We start from the raw sequence: 20,098 nt of genomic DNA on the forward strand, positions 1-20,098 counted from the left end.
ATATAATTATTATTCGTTTTATATGTAAAATATCATAATAAAGTTAACACTACCTGTGCAATCGACGAGATAGCGTTGTTAAAAGTTTAATATTATTTTATAATACGATCGGATCATAAAGAATCGTACATCAGTAGATTCAAGGATTCGTGTAGTTTAATCTAAATTCGATAGAATAATTACGTGTCTTTAATAATATCGAAAAAAATACAAAAGACGTGAGATGTGTTAGTGAAAAGTTTCAAGAATTGGTACACGAAAACGTATCGCGTTTTTAGCGTTCTCGTTACGGTAACAGATCGGCGCGGGTTCAAAACAAACCGATCGTGGCGACATCTGTAAGGTGTAAACATTTTCATTGTTTTCCGATTCATTATTCTGCCTGTGCTTAATAATAATATTGGAATCTCTTGTGTTTTGTGTGTGCGTGTACAACAACAATAATAATAATAATAATAATAATATAATCATCAACGATGGCAGATACCGCTGTTGCGACTGAAACTCCAGCTCCGGCTACACCCGTCAAAAAACCAAAAACATCCGCGAGTGGTGGTGCTTCCGCGGGCGCTAAGAAACCTAAAGCTAAACCGAGCCATCCGAAGACGTCGGAAATGGTGAACAGCGCTATTGCCGAACTCAAGGAGCGCAGCGGCTCGTCTTTACAAGCAATCAAGAAATACATAGCGGCCCAGTACAAGGTGGATGCTGAAAAATTAGCACCGTTCATAAGAAAGTATCTGAAGAACGCCGTCGAATCCGGTACTCTAATACAGACTAAAGGCAAGGGAGCTTCCGGATCTTTTAAACTGGAATCGAAGACCTCCGCTTCGAAGAAACCCGGTTCCGGATCTGGTGGTGCGTCCGGTGGCAGTTCCGTAAGGGCAGCAAAGGGCAACGCTTCGTCCGCTTCCGCTTCGGCAGCGTCTAAAGGCGGCAGCAGCAACAAAAAGGGAGGGGCCGGCGCCGGTGGTGCCGCTTCGACTTCTTCGGGGGCGGCTGCCGGCAGGGCCGGAAAGAAAGCGGCTGCAGCGTCAGCTTCATCGCCGTCGAAAGGTAAATCTTCGGTTGCCGCAACCGCCGCAGTTTCGGTAAAGGAGAAAAGAGCCGCCGCCGCCGCGAAAAAGAAGCCCGCCGCCGCTGCTAGGAAGTCTGGAGCGAGCGCTAAAGCTGCGGCCGCCAAGAGCGCGCCGAAAGCTAAGAAAACAGCTAAACCACCAACAAAGAAACCGAAAGCGCCTAAACCGAAAAAGGCCACCGCCTCGACGCCTAAAACGAAACCTTCGGCCAAAAAAGCGTCCGCCGCTTCGAAGAAGTGATTCATTGGGTACAACAGCAGCAGCACACAATGATTTAAAAATACGTACAAATATATTAAAACGAACCAACCATGTGTGTGTGTGCCAGTCACCTAATCATCATCATCATCTTATAATAAATAATGTATGTTTGTGTCTAACTCGATCGACGTTCGACGACGACGACGACGACGACGATGAAGACGCGAAGATTACACACGGCACGCATCGATATACAACAGCCCTTTTCAGGGCTAACAATTATTTCAATCAATTACTATATTACACCTAATAAATAAATAAATAAATAAATAAATAAATAAATAAATAAATAAATAAATAAATAAATAAATAGATATATATCATATACTACGTAAAGGATAATTCTATTCGATTATACATAATAGTACCTATATATTATTATTATTTTTTTCGTTAATTTGTTTCATTATTCATTATTTTTAGTACTGCTTTAACGCACACACACACAATTTCACACGTGCTTTCTATTCATACAAATTATTCGTTCTTCATACTATTCTATTCTATTTTCTATTCGTTTCGTTTCATACTGCTACTATGATGATTATTATTATTATTATTATTATTATTATTAATATTATGATGCTTGTCTTCTTGTTTCTTTCTTATTTGTTTGCTATTAATTACACCGATTACCGGCCGCCGGACCCCGCCCGACTGCCCGACTCCCGACTCGACTCTACTCTTTACTCTCTCTTAATGATTCATTCGTTCAAACCTTTCGATGCCACGTAAACGTACAACCATCAGCCGAACGAAGAAAATTTATATAAATACCCAAAAAATGCGGCGCGAGCATCGCCTTTCGGCGAGTTCAACAAAAGTCCCGGGGCCGCCCCCCCCGGGCAAGAAGACCGAAGCATGGAAGAACTCAGTGAGAGTGTCATCAGTGACAGGGATTTTGTCGGGTTCCTCCGGGAAAGGTATCCGACAATTAGGGCCGAGTATGTTAGGTATAGGGCCTCTCGTGGCAATCCCTCTCCCCCCGCGTCCGTCGCCGCGTTTCTCAACCGTGCATCGGAGGCACGCCGCGCGCCCCCCGCCGCCGCGTCAAGTTCGAGCGCACGTTCCCACGATGCGGCTCACGTAGCGCCTAACGCTACCCCCACCCCCGCGCCCGCGTCGATTACGTCATCGCTCGTATCGTCCGTCGCGACCTCCGTAGTCTCAAGTTCAGGCTCCGATACGGAATCGGAGATGGACTTTGAATCCGCGTCCAGCCCTCAGCCCGGAACCTCGGATGGTTTCCAAACAGTGACACGTGGAAAGAAGCGTACTCGCGCCGTGGAGTCCCGGAACTCCACGACAAAACAGACGAAATCCGCGTCCGCCTCTCGACCGAAAGTAGTAGTTACACCGGAGTCGGACTCCGCGCGCCGCGTAACCCCACCGCCGCGTCCCAAGCCCGCGCCCGCTCCCAAAGTAGCTGCCCCGCCCCCGCTGATACTTCAAGAGAAGACAGCGTGGAATCGCGTGTCCCAGGCCCTTCAGGCAAATAAAATTAACTACACCCATGCGCGTAACGTCGCGCATGGGATTCAGATCAAGGTCGCAACGCCGGGCGACCATAGGGCCCTCTCAGCATACCTCCGAAAGGAGAACATAGGTTTCCACACCTATGCTCTTCAGGAGGACCGCGAGCTCCGCGTAGTAATACGCGGAGTCCCTAAGGAGCTAGAAATAGACTACATTAAGGAGGATCTGACCGCTCAGGCCCTCCCGATAGTTAGTGTGCACCGGATGCACAGCGGGCGGGGCAAACAGCCCTATAATATGATACTCGTGGCGTTAGAACCCACCCCGGAGGCCAAAAAGAAGATCGCATGTCTCACGACAATTTGCGGCCTATCCGGGATCTCGATCGAAGCCCCCCACAAGCGTGGCACTCCCGGGCAGTGCTACAGGTGCCAACTCTATGGCCACTCGGCGCGTAATTGCCACGCGCGCCCCCGCTGCGTGAAATGCCTCGGCGATCACGCTACGTTAGATTGCGTTAGAGATAGGGAAACCGCGACCGAACCTCCCAGCTGTGTCCTATGCCTTAAGCAAGGGCACCCCGCGAACTACCGTGGATGTCCTAGGGCTCCGCGAAAACGTCCGACCCACCCAGCCCCCGAACCGTCGGCCCAAAGACTTCGGCGCCTTCAGTGCCGAAACCCGCCTTCGTGCCGGCTGCAGTTCCCACGGTGTCGGCGTGGAAAAAACCGCTGCCGTATACGAAGGCGGGAACGGAAACCGCACCCCCGCCCCCGCTCGTGACACGCCCCGCGCCCCAGCCCCTGCTCGCACCTCGCCCCGCGGCCGCGTTCCGTCCCCCGCAACCCTCTGCCGCCAACGACTTCGCGCTCGTGCGTGACTTCGTCACCGCGGTCAACTTCGACCGTCTGCGATCGTTCGCTGACGCTATCCGTAGGTCGGTAACCCCCGAACAGCGGCTCGCGGCCGCTTTCGATCACATGGACGTTTACGAGTCCGTGTCGCGTACGTTATAAAATCTTTACCGGTAACCAATGGCGCAAAAAGGTAGAGAAAAACCGTATTCCCTTACGTTAGCATTCTACAATGCTAACGGACTCGCGCGGCAACGCGATCAAATTTTCGAATTCCTCCGCGATAATCTTGTAGATATTCTATTAGTGCAGGAAACCTGTCTGAAGCCCTCGCGTCGCGACCCGAAAGTCGCGAATTACGTCATGGTTAGGAATGACAGACTCACCGCCTCCAAAGGCGGGACTGCCATTTACTATAGGCGGGCCCTGCACGTTGTCCCTCTCGATACTCCCTCGCTCTCACATATCGAGGCGTCAGTGTGCCGTATCTCGCTGACGGGACACCAGCCGATCGTCATCGCATCCGTTTATCTCCCCCCGGACAAGCCCCTTCTGAGCAGTGACATCGAGTCACTGTTCGGCATGGGAGACTCCGTCATCCTGGCAGGCGATTTAAATTGCCACCACACTAGGTGGAACTGCCATCGTACTAACGTTAACGGTAGGCGTCTCGACGCGTTTATAGACGACCTCACCTTTGAAATAGTCGGTCCCCCAACTCCAACATGTTATCCGTATAACATCGCGCTCCGTCCGAGCACTATAGACCTGGCATTGCTTAGGAACGTAACTCTGCGCTTGCGTTCCATCGAAGCAATGTCAGAGCTCGACTCAGACCACCGACCTGTCGTTATGCAGCTCGGTCGCCCCCACAACCCAGTCACTGTTACGAGGACCATGGTGGATTGGAATAAGCTGGGCACGTGCCTAGCCGACACCGCTCCGCCAATCCTCCCTTACGGCCCGGATTCGAATCTATCCCCCGAGGACACCGTCGAATCCATAAACATCATTACCGAACACATATCTTCCGCGATCATTAGATCTTCTAAAGAAGTCGATGTGGAGGACAGCTTCCACCGCATCAGACTGTCCCCCGATCTTAGGAATCTCTTAAGAGTTAGGAACGCGGCAATCCGGGCCTACGATCGTCTTCCCACGCATTCAAACCGGATTCGGATGCGTCGTCTACAACGCGAAGTCCACTCCCGCTTAAGCGACGCGCGTAACGATAATTGGCATAGTTATCTAGAACAACTCGCGCCCTCCCACCAAGCATACTGGCGACTAGCTAGGACTCTCAAATCCGAAACTACCGCTACTATGCCTCCCCTCATACGCCCTTCAGGCCAACCACCGGCATTCGATGACGATGACAAGGCTGAGCTGCTGGCCGATGCACTGCAAGAGCAGTGCACCACCAGCACTCAACACGCGGACCCCGAACACACCGAGTTAGTCGACAGGGAGGTCGAGCGCAGAGCTTCCCTGCCGCCCTCGGACGCGTTACCCCCCATTACCACTGACGAAGTTAGAGACGCGATCCACAACCTCCAACCTAGGAAGGCACCCGGCTCCGACGGCATCCACAACCGCGCGCTAAAATTTTTGCCAGTCCAACTGATAGCAATGTTGGCTACAATTTTAAATGCCGCTATGACGCACTGCATCTTTCCCGCGGTGTGGAAAGAAGCGGACGTTATCGGTATACATAAGCCGGGCAAACCGACAAACGAAACTTCTAGTTACCGTCCGATTAGTCTCCTCTCGACGATAGGAAAAATTTACGAACGGCTCCTTAGGAAACGCCTCTGGGATTTTGTTACCGCGAACAAAATTCTCATTGACGAACAGTTCGGATTCCGCTCAAAACACTCGTGCGTACAACAAGTGCACCGCCTCACGGAGCACATTCTGATAGGACTAAATAGGCGTAAACAAATCCCGACCGGCGCCCTCTTCTTCGACATCGCGAAGGCGTTCGACAAAGTCTGGCACAACGGTTTAATTTATAAACTGTACAACATGGGAGTGCCAGACAGACTCGTGCTCATCATACGAGACTTCTTGTCGAACCGTTCGTTTCGATATCGAGTAGAGGGAACTCGTTCTCGTCCCCGTCAACTGACCGCCGGAGTCCCGCAAGGCTCCGCGCTCTCCCCGTTATTATTTAGTTTGTATATCAATGATATACCCCGGTCTCCGGAGACCCATCTAGCGCTCTTCGCCGATGACACGGCTATCTACTACTCGTGTAGGAAGATGTCGCTGCTTCATCGGCGACTCCAGATCGCAGTAGCCACCCTGGGACAGTGGTTCCGGAAGTGGCGAATAGACATCAACCCCACGAAAAGCGCAGCGGTGCTCTTCAAAAGGGGTCGCCCTCCGAACATCACTTCGAGCATCCCACTCCGTAGTAGGCGCGCAAACACCTCCGCCGTTAGTCCCATCACTCTCTTTGGCCAGCCCATTCCGTGGGTCTCGAAGGTCAAATATCTAGGCGTCACCCTCGACAGAGGGATGACATTCCGTCCCCATATAAAAACGGTACGCGACCGCGCCGCGTTTATTCTAGGACGACTCTATCCAATGCTTTGTAGTCGAAGCAAACTGTCCCTCCGTAATAAGGTAACTCTCTACAAAACTTGTATACGCCCCGTCATGACGTATGCAAGCGTAGTGTTCGCTCACGCAGCCCGCACCAACTTGAAATCCCTTCAGGTTATTCAATCACGATTCTGCAGGATAGCCGTCGGAGCGCCTTGGTTCCTTAGGAATGTGGATCTCCACGACGACCTGGAGCTCGACTCCGTTAGTAAGTATCTACAGTCGGCATCGCTGCGCCATTTTGAGAAGGCGGCACGACATGAGAACCCTCTCATCGTAGCCGCTGGAAATTACATACCCGACCCAGTAGACCGAATGGTAAACCGTCGACGTCGCCCAAAGCACGTCATTACGGATCCTCCTGATCCATTAACGGTGCTTTTAGGCACCACAAGCACCGGTCACCGTCCTCGTCGAACCCGTCGCTTGCGACGAAGGGTTCGACGAGCGAACTAACCCATAGACACAGCCCACTGAGTTTCTCGCCGGATCTTCTCAGTGGGTCGCGTTTCCGATCCGGTGGTAGATTCTGCGAAGCACTGCTCTTGCTAGGGTCAGTGTTAGCAACTCTCCGGTTGAGCCCCGCGAGCTCACCTACTAACGTTAGGGCGAAGCTGAAATAGCCTCTCAAGGCTATCAGCATAGGTAGGGGAAAAAAAAAAAAAAAAAAAACGCGAGCAAATCATTTAGAACTTTGCTTTCGCTCTGTACGGACGTTCGCGAGACACGCGTGCGTTCGAGTGCTTTCGTGTGTTATATCGTTAACTTTTTTAAACTTCAAACATGTCCGGTCGCGGAAAAGGCGGAAAAGTTAAGGGCAAGGTCAAGTCCCGTTCGAACCGTGCCGGTCTTCAGTTTCCGGTCGGTCGTATACACAGATTGTTGCGCAACGGAAATTACGCCGAACGCGTTGGTGCCGGTGCACCGGTTTACCTGGCCGCCGTCATGGAATACTTGGCCGCTGAAGTTTTGGAATTGGCCGGTAACGCAGCAAGAGACAACAAGAAGACTAGAATTATTCCTAGACATCTTCAACTCGCCATAAGGAACGACGAGGAACTGAACAAACTCCTTTCCGGTGTGACAATCGCTCAAGGCGGAGTTTTACCAAACATTCAAGCGGTACTACTCCCGAAGAAGACCGAGAAGAAAGCTTAAAAAACGCTTCAAACTCGCTCGCAAGGACGACAACAACAACACAACATGTCGTCGATAATATTTATATATAATAAATAATAATAATCGACGAACACATATTTTGTTCGTTGTTGTTGTTATTATTATTATTATTATTATTATATTGTATTGTTGACAGAAATCAAAGGCCCTTTTCAGGGCCGCAATATGAATCAATCAATACTGAATCGACCGAATCTAATCCATATATTAAATAAATAAATAACTAAATGAATATAATAATATATATATTTCTTAAGTACAAAATTTATCCGTATTTTCTTCTCGTATCTACCTACCTACCTACCTACCTACCTATCTGATCCTATCCTTATTCATTCGTATACATATTTATGAGCGAAGATAATTCTTGTTCTTACTTGTGTCTATATAAATAAATAAATATAGAATAATTTACTGTAAGCATATAATATAAATCATTTTAAAAGCACTCACTCACGAAAACGATACACGATCTTCGATCGTGACGAAAGCTCCGACGAATGAACGATAAAAGTCATTCCCGATTGGTTCGCTGCCGTTGAAAGCTCGATCTCAGCATGATGCTCAACGGGTATCTGAAAAGTAAAAAAATAAAGTTCGACCGGCGCAAATTTTTTATTCTACCGCTTCACGTTAACCGTGCCGAACGTCCGTTACGTTTGCGTTCCGTGGGGATTTCTAAAGAGCAATCTAAATACTAATATCGAATCATCATGCCGCCTAAGACAAGTGGAAAGGCCGCCAAGAAATCTGGTAAAGCCCAGAAAAATATTTCGAAGACCGATAAGAAAAAGAAGAAGCACAAGAGGAAGGAAAGTTACGCCATTTACATTTACAAAGTGCTGAAGCAGGTCCATCCCGACACCGGTATTTCGAGTAAAGCCATGTCGATCATGAATTCGTTCGTGAACGACATCTTCGAACGTATCGCTGCAGAAGCTTCTCGTCTCGCCCATTACAACAAGCGTTCGACGATAACCTCGAGGGAGGTTCAGACTTCAGTGAGATTGTTGTTACCGGGTGAACTCGCCAAGCACGCGGTCAGTGAAGGAACCAAAGCCGTCACGAAATACACGAGCTCCAAGTAACTTTCTTCATGACTTCGGTAATTATTTCAAACTCACAAAACTGATGCACGACCGTACGCTGTTCGTATGCGTGTTTCGGTTGCATTTACATCGACAAAAGGCCCTTTTCAGGGCCGCAAAATCTATCAGTAAAATGATTATTATTATTATTATTATTATTAATATACGATCTATTTATAAGAATTAAATAAATTACATATTGTTGTTATTATTTTTAATATACCTCAAATACCAATATACCTATCATGCATCACACACCGATTTTTATATATTATTAAATCATAATATTAGTTGTAGCAGTAGTATTCTAATAACCAAAAGTGAATGTAATGTGTGATGTATAAAAAGTAAAATCATTAAATTATTATTAATTAATAAATAAATAAATAAATAAACAATATATGTACCTATGTATAAGAAATAGATATTATATATTTAATAATAACAATTAAAACACATTAAATTTTGAATATATCCGTCTCGCTCTATTGTATGGAGATGCGTGCGAGCACGCATCTCCATACAATAGAGCAAAACGAGCCCGTTCGATTCGTGACTTCAAAAAAGTATAAATACGAGTGGGTAGTGACGCCGACATTTTTAGTGTATCTCGTTCGTTCGTAGCGCGCGGACGCGGACGTATTATCGTTTACTTACTTACCTACCTATCTATTACTCGTACGTTTACGTCGTGAACTCGTCGTCTCGAAATGGCGCGTACCAAACAGACTGCTCGTAAGTCGACCGGAGGTAAAGCTCCTCGCAAGCAATTGGCGACCAAGGCCGCTCGTAAGAGCGCACCGGCAACAGGAGGTGTCAAGAAGCCTCATCGTTACAGGCCCGGGACGGTCGCCCTTCGTGAGATTCGTCGTTACCAGAAGAGCACGGAACTCTTGATTCGCAAACTGCCTTTCCAGCGTCTCGTCCGTGAGATAGCTCAAGATTTCAAGACCGATCTCCGTTTTCAGAGTTCGGCGGTGATGGCCCTGCAGGAAGCCAGCGAGGCGTATCTGGTCGGTCTCTTCGAGGACACGAACCTTTGCGCTATTCACGCGAAACGTGTGACAATAATGCCAAAAGACATACAGCTCGCCCGCAGAATCAGAGGTGAACGTGCGTAAATTATTTGTTGATGACCAAATTAATTGATTGATTGATTGATTGATGTGTGTTATTATTTAATTTACTACGCCGTCTCGCGATGCTGATTTTATTATGAAGAAACAAAAAAGGCCCTTTTCAGGGCCGCAATTCATTCATATAACAGAATACACACTGCCTACTGTTATTTATTATTATTATTATTTTTAACTTACCCGTTTCATTGTATAATATATTATATTATGTATTACGATAACATATACCGTATCCCGTAGTCGTATTAAATTAAATATACGTTGAACGTAAATATATAAATAAATAATATATATAACTATTTCAGATATAATTGTGATATAGTAAATTGTATTCAAACGTTCGATTCGATAAACTAAGAAGACAACGTCGTTGTGAATATTACCCCCCCCCCCCTCCCCGCGTCGCTTTACAACGTTCAAAGAATCGTCCGTGGTTGCGCGCACAGGCGCAGCGTATAAATATAGGTCCGAACGTAATTTTCGGAGGCTCATTCGTCGTTCGTCGCGCAACGCGTTAAAGTCTGCTGCTACTACTAATACAAAACACAAACCGAGAAGTTCGTCAAGATGACCGGTCGCGGTAAAGGAGGCAAAGGTCTTGGAAAGGGGGGCGCTAAACGTCACAGGAAGGTGTTGCGTGATAACATCCAGGGCATCACGAAACCGGCTATCCGTCGTTTGGCTCGCAGAGGTGGAGTGAAACGTATCTCCGGTCTTATATACGAAGAGACCCGCGGCGTTCTCAAAGTGTTCCTCGAAAACGTGATCCGCGACGCTGTCACATACACCGAACACGCCAAGAGGAAGACCGTCACCGCTATGGATGTTGTGTACGCTCTGAAACGCCAAGGTCGCACCCTGTACGGTTTCGGCGGTTAAAGAAGTTTCATCCATCGACGATTTTTTTTATTTTTTGTCTCGAGAACGATTCAATTTCTTTTTTAATTACACGGACAACCGAGCAATGACTGACAACTGACAACAGCGGTGACAGCAAGCAAGCAAGCAAGCAAGCAAGCAAGCAAGCAAGCAACACACGACGTGGACCATCTAGAAACATGTTTCAAGAACTTTTTGCTGTCGTTGATGTTGTAAATCAATCGCAAGTGACGTTGGTTCGTTTAATTATTATTAATTTTTTTCGTTCTCGAATACAAACAAACAAACAAACAAAGGCCCTTTTCAGGGCCGCATTTTTATCTATTATGAGAAAACTTGCCTTTTTTTTTTCCCTATTCATTAAGTTTAATTTTATTATTAAAATAAATAAATAAATATATATATATATTCTTTTTACTTTATTTATTCTTTTACTTGACTATATTAGTTTCAAACAGAAGAAAACTCACATGGATGCAATTAATACAGGTACGTGCCCGACCTAATAGTACAAATCATTATTTATTATTTTATATTATTAGTAAGATATATAACTAGTTTTATTAAAACTTTAGTATAGTGCAGTCGTCGCGTGCAAAAATTTTCGTTTATTTCTAGTCCTTTTAGCACCACGTAAAAGCGTATTTAAGACAGTATAGGTATGTACAACATTTTTATTATTATCATTATAATTGTTGATTTATATTGATAGCGTGAAATCTCATTGTACATAGGTACTTAATATATATATTTAAAAAAAAAATGTTAAAAGAAAAAGAAAAAAAAAAAAAAAAAACTTTACAAGCAACCAGAATAGAACATTCCGCTCGCGCGTTCCGAAACTTGAAAGTTTGAATCTGTTTTACGTACCTCTCGATTGATCATCATTTTAACCTATGAAAACTTTTATATTTCATAAAAAATAAGTTCAACCTTAAAAGTATACGAAGAGGGTTATATATTATTCATTAAATATATAATTATTATTCGTTTTATATGTAAAATATCATAATAAAGTTAACACTACCTGTGCAATCGACGAGATAGCGTTGTTAAAAGTTTAATATTATTTTATAATACGATCGGATCATAAAGAATCGTACATCAGTAGATTCAAGGATTCGTGTAGTTTAATCTAAATTCGATAGAATAATTACGTGTCTTTAATAATATCGAAAAAAATACAAAAGACGTGAGATGTGTTAGTGAAAAGTTTCAAGAATTGGTACACGAAAACGTATCGCGTTTTTAGCGTTCTCGTTACGGTAACAGATCGGCGCGGGTTCAAAACAAACCGATCGTGGCGACATCTGTAAGGTGTAAACATTTTCATTGTTTTCCGATTCATTATTCTGCCTGTGCTTAATAATAATATTGGAATCTCTTGTGTTTTGTGTGTGCGTGTACAACAACAATAATAATAATAATAATAATAATATAATCATCAACGATGGCAGATACCGCTGTTGCGACTGAAACTCCAGCTCCGGCTACACCCGTCAAAAAACCAAAAACATCCGCGAGTGGTGGTGCTTCCGCGGGCGCTAAGAAACCTAAAGCTAAACCGAGCCATCCGAAGACGTCGGAAATGGTGAACAGCGCTATTGCCGAACTCAAGGAGCGCAGCGGCTCGTCTTTACAAGCAATCAAGAAATACATAGCGGCCCAGTACAAGGTGGATGCTGAAAAATTAGCACCGTTCATAAGAAAGTATCTGAAGAACGCCGTCGAATCCGGTACTCTAATACAGACTAAAGGCAAGGGAGCTTCCGGATCTTTTAAACTGGAATCGAAGACCTCCGCTTCGAAGAAACCCGGTTCCGGATCTGGTGGTGCGTCCGGTGGCAGTTCCGTAAGGGCAGCAAAGGGCAACGCTTCGTCCGCTTCCGCTTCGGCAGCGTCTAAAGGCGGCAGCAGCAACAAAAAGGGAGGGGCCGGCGCCGGTGGTGCCGCTTCGACTTCTTCGGGGGCGGCTGCCGGCAGGGCCGGAAAGAAAGCGGCTGCAGCGTCAGCTTCATCGCCGTCGAAAGGTAAATCTTCGGTTGCCGCAACCGCCGCAGTTTCGGTAAAGGAGAAAAGAGCCGCCGCCGCCGCGAAAAAGAAGCCCGCCGCCGCTGCTAGGAAGTCTGGAGCGAGCGCTAAAGCTGCGGCCGCCAAGAGCGCGCCGAAAGCTAAGAAAACAGCTAAACCACCAACAAAGAAACCGAAAGCGCCTAAACCGAAAAAGGCCACCGCCTCGACGCCTAAAACGAAACCTTCGGCCAAAAAAGCGTCCGCCGCTTCGAAGAAGTGATTCATTGGGTACAACAGCAGCAGCACACAATGATTTAAAAATACGTACAAATATATTAAAACGAACCAACCATGTGTGTGTGTGCCAGTCACCTAATCATCATCATCTTATAATAAATAATGTATGTTTGTGTCTAACTCGATCGACGTTCGACGACGACGACGACGACGACGATGAAGACGCGAAGATTACACACGGCACGCATCGATATACAACAGCCCTTTTCAGGGCTAACAATTATTTCAATCAATTACTATATTACACCTAATAAATAAATAAATAAATAAATAAATAAATAAATAAATAAATAAATAAATAAATAAATAAATAAATAGATATATATCATATACTACGTAAAGGATAATTCTATTCGATTATACATAATAGTACCTATATATTATTATTATTTTTTTCGTTAATTTGTTTCATTATTCATTATTTTTAGTACTGCTTTAACGCACACACACACAATTTCACACGTGCTTTCTATTCATACAAATTATTCGTTCTTCATACTATTCTATTCTATTTTCTATTCGTTTCGTTTCATACTGCTACTATGATGATTATTATTATTATTATTATTATTATTATTAATATTATGATGCTTGTCTTCTTGTTTCTTTCTTATTTGTTTGCTATTAATTACACCGATTACCGGCCGCCGGACCCCGCCCGACTGCCCGACTCCCGACTCGACTCTACTCTTTACTCTCTCTTAATGATTCATTCGTTCAAACCTTTCGATGCCACGTAAACGTACAACCATCAGCCGAACGAAGAAAATTTATATAAATACCCAAAAAATGCGGCGCGAGCAAATCATTTAGAACTTTGCTTTCGCTCTGTACGGACGTTCGCGAGACACGCGTGCGTTCGAGTGCTTTCGTGTGTTATATCGTTAACTTTTTTAAACTTCAAACATGTCCGGTCGCGGAAAAGGCGGAAAAGTTAAGGGCAAGGTCAAGTCCCGTTCGAACCGTGCCGGTCTTCAGTTTCCGGTCGGTCGTATACACAGATTGTTGCGCAACGGAAATTACGCCGAACGCGTTGGTGCCGGTGCACCGGTTTACCTGGCCGCCGTCATGGAATACTTGGCCGCTGAAGTTTTGGAATTGGCCGGTAACGCAGCAAGAGACAACAAGAAGACTAGAATTATTCCTAGACATCTTCAACTCGCCATAAGGAACGACGAGGAACTGAACAAACTCCTTTCCGGTGTGACAATCGCTCAAGGCGGAGTTTTACCAAACATTCAAGCGGTACTACTCCCGAAGCAACATTCTCGCTCACGACTCGGTCGTGCGCGGACGTGCTTTCCGATCCGTGGCCCGCTTGCGAGCTGCGTCTCAGAACTCACAGTTGTGCTCGACAGTGTAGTGACCGTGAATACATCGTGCGTACAATTCAGTAGTGCGGACGTGCCGATCCGTTGGTCGCTTGCGATCTGCGTATCGAGGTCCATTTTTGTGCGCTAAAGTTTTGTAACCGCGAACCCACCCTTACCAACTGCCTTTTTCAAGGCAAAACCAATCGCTACGTTCAGCTTCCTGTGGCACTCACAGGCTAGCGATTTCCTAACCCTTCCCAAAAACAACAGTCTTTTTCAAGACTAGACCCCCGCTCGCGATTCTGCCTGCTGTAGCATTATACAGCCCGAGCGGGTTCCTTTCCTTTTCCCCGCCGATTGCCGTTTTCACGGCATAGGCATTCCCCCCCCCTGCTCCTTGCTGTCCTGCAGCACAGGGGGGTTACAAATCCTATCCGGGGCCTCGCCTTTCGGCGAGTTCAACAAAAGTCCCGGGGCCGCCCCCCCCGGGCAAGAAGACCGAAGAATGGAGCATGAAGATAGTGCTAGTGATATTGTCGGGTTCCTCCGGGATAGGTACCCGTCAATTAGGGCCGAGTATCTCGAATTTAGGGCCTCTCGTGGCAATCCCTCCCCCCCCGCGTCCGTCGCCGCGTATCTCAAACGTGCCTCGGAGGCACGCCGCGCGCCCCCCGCCGCCGCGTCAAGTTCGAGCGCACGTTCCAACGATGCGACTCACATAGCGCCTAACGCTACCCCCACCCCCGCGCCCGCGTCGATTACGTCATCGCGCGCTTCGTCCGTCGCGACCTCGATCGTTTCGAGTTCAGGCTCCGATACCGAATCGGAGATGGATTTCGAATCCGCGTCAAGCCCTCAGCCTGGAACTTCGGATGGGTTCCAAACCGTAACGCGCGGCAAAAAGCGTACTCGCGCCGTGGAGTCCCGGAGCTCCACGACGAAGCAAACTAAATCCGCGACCGCCTCCCGCCCGCAGGTAGTCGTGACACCGGAGTCGGACTCCGCTCGCCGCGTAACCCCGCCGCCGCGTCCCAAGCCCGCGCCCGCTCCTAAAGTAGCTGCCCCGCCCCCGCTGATACTTCAAGAGAAGACAGCGTGGAATCGCGTGTCCCAGGCCCTTCAGGCCAACAAAATTAATTACACCCATGCGCGTAACGTCGCGCATGGGATTCAGATAAAGGTCGCAACGCCGGGCGACCATAGGGCCCTCTCTTCATACCTCCGAAAGGAGAACATAGGTTTTCACACCTATGCTCTTCAGGAGGACCGCGAGCTCCGCGTAGTGATACGCGGAGTCCCCAAGGAGTTAGACATCGATTACATAAAGGAGGATCTGACCGCTCAGTCCCTCCCGTTAGTTAGCGTGCACCGGATGCACAGTGGGCGGGGCAAGCAGCCCTACAACATGATCCTGGTAGCTCTAGAACCCACCCCGGAGGCCAAAAAGAAGATCGCATGTCTCACGACAATTTGCGGCCTATCCGGGATCTCAATCGAAGCCCCCCATAAACGTGGTACTCCCGGGCAGTGCTACAGATGCCAGCTTTACGGCCACTCGGCTCGTAATTGCCACGCGCGCCCCCGCTGCGTAAAATGCCTCGGCGATCACGCCACATTAGATTGCTCGCGAGTTAGGGAAACCGCGACCGAACCTCCAAGCTGTGTCCTATGCCTTAAGCAAGGGCACCCCGCGAACTACCGTGGATGTCCTAGGGCTCCGCGTAAACGTCCGACCCACCCAGCCCCCCGAACCGTCGGCCCAAAGACTTCGGCGCCTTCAGTGCCGAAACCCGCCTTCGTGCCGGCTGCAGTTCCCACGGTCTCGGCGTGGAAAAAACCGCTGCCGTATACGAAGGCGGGAACGCAAACCGCACCCCCGCCCCCGCTCGCGACACGCCCCGCGCCCCAGCCCCTGCTCGCACCTCGCCCCGCGCCCGCGTTCCGTCCCCCGCAACCCTCTGCCGCCAACGACTTCGCGCTCGTGCGCGACTTCGTCACTGCGGTCAACTTCGACCGTCTGCGATCGTTCGCAGACGCTATCCGTAGGTCGGTAACCCCCGAACAGCGGCTCGCGGCCGCGTTCGACCACATGGACGTATACGAGTCCGTGTCCCGCACTTTGTAAATCTTTACCGGTAACCAATGGCGCAAAAAGGTAGAGAAAAACCGTATTCCCTTACGTTAGCATTCTATAATGCTAACGGACTCGCGCGGCAACGCGATCAAATTTTCGAATTCCTCCGCGATAATCTTGTAGATATTCTATTAGTGCAGGAAACCTGTCTGAAGCCCTCGCGTCGCGACCCGAAAGTCGCGAATTACGTCATGGTTAGGAATGACAGACTCACCGCCTCCAAAGGTGGGACTGCCATTTACTATAGGCGGGCCCTGCACGTTGTCCCTCTCGATACTCCCTCGCTCTCACATATCGAGGCGTCAGTGTGCCGTATCTCGCTGACGGGACACCAGCCGATCGTCATCGCATCCGTTTATCTCCCCCCGGACAAGCCCCTTCTGAGCAGTGACATCGAGTCACTGTTCGGCATGGGAGACTCCGTCATCCTGGCAGGCGATTTAAATTGCCACCACACTAGGTGGAACTGCCATCGTACTAACGTTAACGGTAGGCGTCTCGACGCGTTTATAGACGACCTCACCTTTGAAATAGTCGGTCCCCCAACTCCAACATGTTATCCGTATAACATCGCGCTCCGTCCGAGCACTATAGACCTGGCATTGCTTAGGAACGTAACTCTGCGCTTGCGTTCCATCGAAGCAATGTCAGAGCTCGACTCAGACCACCGACCTGTCGTTATGCAGCTCGGTCGCCCCCACAACCCAGTCACTGTTACGAGGACCATGGTGGATTGGAATAAGCTGGGCACGTGCCTAGCCGACACCGCTCCGCCAATCCTCCCTTACGGCCCGGATTCGAATCTATCCCCCGAGGACACCGTCGAATCCATAAACATCATTACCGATCACATATCTTCCGCGATCATTAGATCTTCTAAAGAAGTCGATGTGGAGGACAGCTTCCACCGCATCAGACTGTCCCCCGATCTTAGGAATCTCTTAAGAGTTAGGAACGCGGCAATCCGGGCCTACGATCGTCTTCCCACGCATTCAAACCGGATTCGGATGCGTCGTCTACAACGCGAAGTCCACTCCCGCTTAAGCGACGCGCGTAACGATAATTGGCATAGTTATCTAGAACAACTCGCGCCCTCCCACCAAGCATACTGGCGACTAGCTAGGACTCTCAAATCCGAAACTACCGCTACTATGCCTCCCCTCATACGCCCTTCAGGCCAACCACCGGCATTCGATGACGATGACAAGGCTGAGCTGCTGGCCGATGCACTGCAAGAGCAGTGCACCACCAGCACTCAACACGCGGACCCCGAACACACCGAGTTAGTCGACAGGGAGGTCGAGCGCAGAGCTTCCCTGCCGCCCTCGGACGCGTTACCCCCCATTACCACTGACGAAGTTAGAGACGCGATCCATAACCTCCAACCTAGGAAGGCACCCGGCTCCGACGGCATCCACAACCGCGCGCTAAAATTTTTGCCAGTCCAACTGATAGCAATGTTGGCTACAATTTTAAATGCCGCTATGACGCACTGCATCTTTCCCGCGGTGTGGAAAGAAGCGGACGTTATCGGTATACATAAGCCGGGCAAACCGACAAACGAAACTTCTAGTTACCGTCCGATTAGTCTCCTCTCGACGATAGGAAAAATTTACGAACGGCTCCTTAGGAAACGCCTCTGGGATTTTGTTACCGCGAACAAAATTCTCATTGACGAACAGTTCGGATTCCGCTCTAAACACTCGTGCGTACAACAAGTGCACCGCCTCACGGAGCACATTCTGATAGGACTAAATAGGCGTAAACAAATCCCGACCGGCGCCCTCTTCTTCGACATCGCGAAGGCGTTCGACAAAGTCTGGCACAACGGTTTAATTTATAAACTGTACAACATGGGAGTGCCAGACAGACTCGTGCTCATCATACGAGACTTCTTGTCGAACCGTTCGTTTCGATATCGAGTAGAGGGAACTCGTTCTCGTCCCCGTCAACTGACCGCCGGAGTCCCGCAAGGCTCCGCGCTCTCCCCGTTATTATTTAGTTTGTATATCAATGATATACCCCGGTCTCCGGAGACCCATCTAGCGCTCTTCGCCGACGACACGGCTATCTACTACTCGTGTAGGAAGATGTCGCTGCTTCATCGGCGACTCCAGATCGCAGTAGCCACCCTGGGACAGTGGTTCCGGAAATGGCGAATAGACATCAACCCCACGAAAAGCGCAGCGGTGCTCTTCAAAAGGGGTCGCCCTCCGAACATCACTTCGAGCATCCCACTCCGTAGTAGGCGCGCAAACACCTCCGCCGTTAGTCCCATCACTCTCTTTGGCCAGCCCATTCCGTGGGTCTCGAAGGTCAAATATCTAGGCGTCACCCTCGACAGAGGGATGACATTCCGTCCCCATATAAAAACGGTACGCGACCGCGCCGCGTTTATTCTAGGACGACTCTATCCAATGCTTTGTAGTCGAAGCAAACTGTCCCTCCGAAATAAGGTAACTCTCTACAAAACTTGTATACGCCCCGTCATGACGTATGCAAGCGTAGTGTTCGCTCACGCAGCCCGCACCAACTTGAAATCCCTTCAGGTTATTCAATCACGATTCTGCAGGATAGCCGTCGGAGCGCCTTGGTTCCTTAGGAATGTGGATCTCCACGACGACCTGGAGCTCGACTCCCTTAGTAAGTATCTACAGTCGGCATCGCTGCGCCATTTTGAGAAGGCGGCACGACATGAGAACCCTCTCATCGTAGCCGCTGGAAATTACATACCCGACCCAGTAGACCGAATGGTAAACCGTCGACGTCGCCCAAAGCACGTCATTACGGATCCTCCTGATCCATTAACGGTGCTTTTAGGCACCACAAGCACCGGTCACCGTCCTCGTCGAACCCGTCGCTTGCGACGAAGGGTTCGACGAGCGAACTAACCCATAGACACAGCCCACTGAGTTTCTCGCCGGATCTTCTCAGTGGGTCGCGTTTCCGATCCGGTGGTAGATTCTGCGAAGCACTGCTCTTGCTAGGGTCAGTGTTAGCAACTCTCCGGTTGAGCCCCGCGAGCTCACCTACTAACGTTAGGGCGAAGCTGAAGTAGCCTCTCAAGGCTATCAGCATAGGTAGGGAAAAAAAAAAAAAAAAACTCCCGAAGAAGACCGAGAAGAAAGCTTAAAAAACGCTTCAAACTCGCTCGCAAGGACGACAACAACAACACAACATGTCGTCGATAATATTTATATATAATAAATAATAATAATCGACGAACACATATTTTGTTCGTTGTTGTTGTTATTATTATTATTATTATTATTATATTGTATTGTTGACAGAAATCAAAGGCCCTTTTCAGGGCCGCAATATGAATCAATCAATACTGAATCGACCGAATCTAATCCATATATTAAATAAATAAATAACTAAATGAATATAATAATATATATATTTCTTAAGTACAAAATTTATCCGTATTTTCTTCTCGTATCTACCTACCTACCTACCTACCTACCTATCTGATCCTATCCTTATTCATTCGTATACATATTTATGAGCGAAGATAATTCTTGTTCTTACTTGTGTCTATATAAATAAATAAATATAGAATAATTTACTGTAAGCATATAATATAAATCATTTTAAAAGCACTCACTCACGAAAACGATACACGATCTTCGATCGTGACGAAAGCTCCGACGAATGAACGATAAAAGTCATTCCCGATTGGTTCGCTGCCGTTGAAAGCTCGATCTCAGCATGATGCTCAACGGGTATCTGAAAAGTAAAAAAATAAAGTTCGACCGGCGCAAATTTTTTATTCTACCGCT

At 47.9% G+C, this 20,098-nt stretch overlaps 7 protein-coding genes and 1 long non-coding RNA gene across 8 annotated transcripts in view; 7 read left to right on the forward strand and 1 right to left on the reverse strand.

Moving 5' to 3' along the window:
* The window catches only part of LOC149499978 (uncharacterized), a 141,775-nt gene extending 121,694 nt beyond the window's left edge, over nucleotides 1-20,081 (reverse strand). The window contains exons 1-2 of the long non-coding RNA XR_016325327.1: nucleotides 19,924-20,081; nucleotides 7,910-8,031 (exon numbers count right to left, since the gene is read on the reverse strand). This is a non-coding gene — a long non-coding RNA (uncharacterized LOC149499978). The remainder of the gene's footprint in view (nucleotides 1-7,909; nucleotides 8,032-19,923) is intronic.
* LOC149500000 (uncharacterized) lies at nucleotides 344-1,559 on the forward strand. The gene has a single exon (XM_089738034.1). The coding sequence runs from the start codon at nucleotides 477-479 to the stop codon at nucleotides 1,317-1,319; it is 843 nt and encodes a 280-aa protein (XP_089594160.1). The 5' UTR covers nucleotides 344-476; the 3' UTR covers nucleotides 1,320-1,559.
* Nucleotides 6,941-7,620, forward strand: LOC149500001 (histone H2A). Its single transcript, XM_089738046.1, has one exon. It carries the CDS (start codon nucleotides 7,061-7,063, stop codon nucleotides 7,433-7,435), a length of 375 nt encoding a protein of 124 aa, XP_089594172.1. The 5' UTR covers nucleotides 6,941-7,060; the 3' UTR covers nucleotides 7,436-7,620.
* On the forward strand, nucleotides 8,063-8,665 carry LOC114244428 (histone H2B). Its single transcript, XM_028176238.2, has one exon. The coding sequence runs from the start codon at nucleotides 8,170-8,172 to the stop codon at nucleotides 8,542-8,544; it is 375 nt and encodes a 124-aa protein (XP_028032039.2). The 5' UTR covers nucleotides 8,063-8,169; the 3' UTR covers nucleotides 8,545-8,665.
* On the forward strand, nucleotides 9,126-9,947 carry LOC149500002 (histone H3). The gene has a single exon (XM_089738039.1). The coding sequence runs from the start codon at nucleotides 9,255-9,257 to the stop codon at nucleotides 9,663-9,665; it is 411 nt and encodes a 136-aa protein (XP_089594165.1). The 5' UTR covers nucleotides 9,126-9,254; the 3' UTR covers nucleotides 9,666-9,947.
* Nucleotides 10,143-10,873, forward strand: LOC149500003 (histone H4). The gene has a single exon (XM_089738052.1). The coding sequence runs from the start codon at nucleotides 10,248-10,250 to the stop codon at nucleotides 10,557-10,559; it is 312 nt and encodes a 103-aa protein (XP_089594178.1). The 5' UTR covers nucleotides 10,143-10,247; the 3' UTR covers nucleotides 10,560-10,873.
* On the forward strand, nucleotides 11,878-13,089 carry LOC149500004 (uncharacterized). The gene has a single exon (XM_089738032.1). The coding sequence runs from the start codon at nucleotides 12,010-12,012 to the stop codon at nucleotides 12,850-12,852; it is 843 nt and encodes a 280-aa protein (XP_089594158.1). The 5' UTR covers nucleotides 11,878-12,009; the 3' UTR covers nucleotides 12,853-13,089.
* LOC149500005 (histone H2A-like) lies at nucleotides 13,513-14,345 on the forward strand. The gene has a single exon (XM_089738035.1). The coding sequence runs from the start codon at nucleotides 13,776-13,778 to the stop codon at nucleotides 14,328-14,330; it is 555 nt and encodes a 184-aa protein (XP_089594161.1). The 5' UTR covers nucleotides 13,513-13,775; the 3' UTR covers nucleotides 14,331-14,345.
* Nucleotides 20,082-20,098: the final 17 nt, after the last annotated feature.

The sequence above is a fragment of the Bombyx mandarina genome, chromosome 24 (genome assembly GCF_030267445.1).
Source record: "Bombyx mandarina strain Sakado chromosome 24, ASM3026744v2".
In the NCBI taxonomy this organism is placed as follows: domain Eukaryota; kingdom Metazoa; phylum Arthropoda; class Insecta; order Lepidoptera; family Bombycidae; genus Bombyx; species Bombyx mandarina.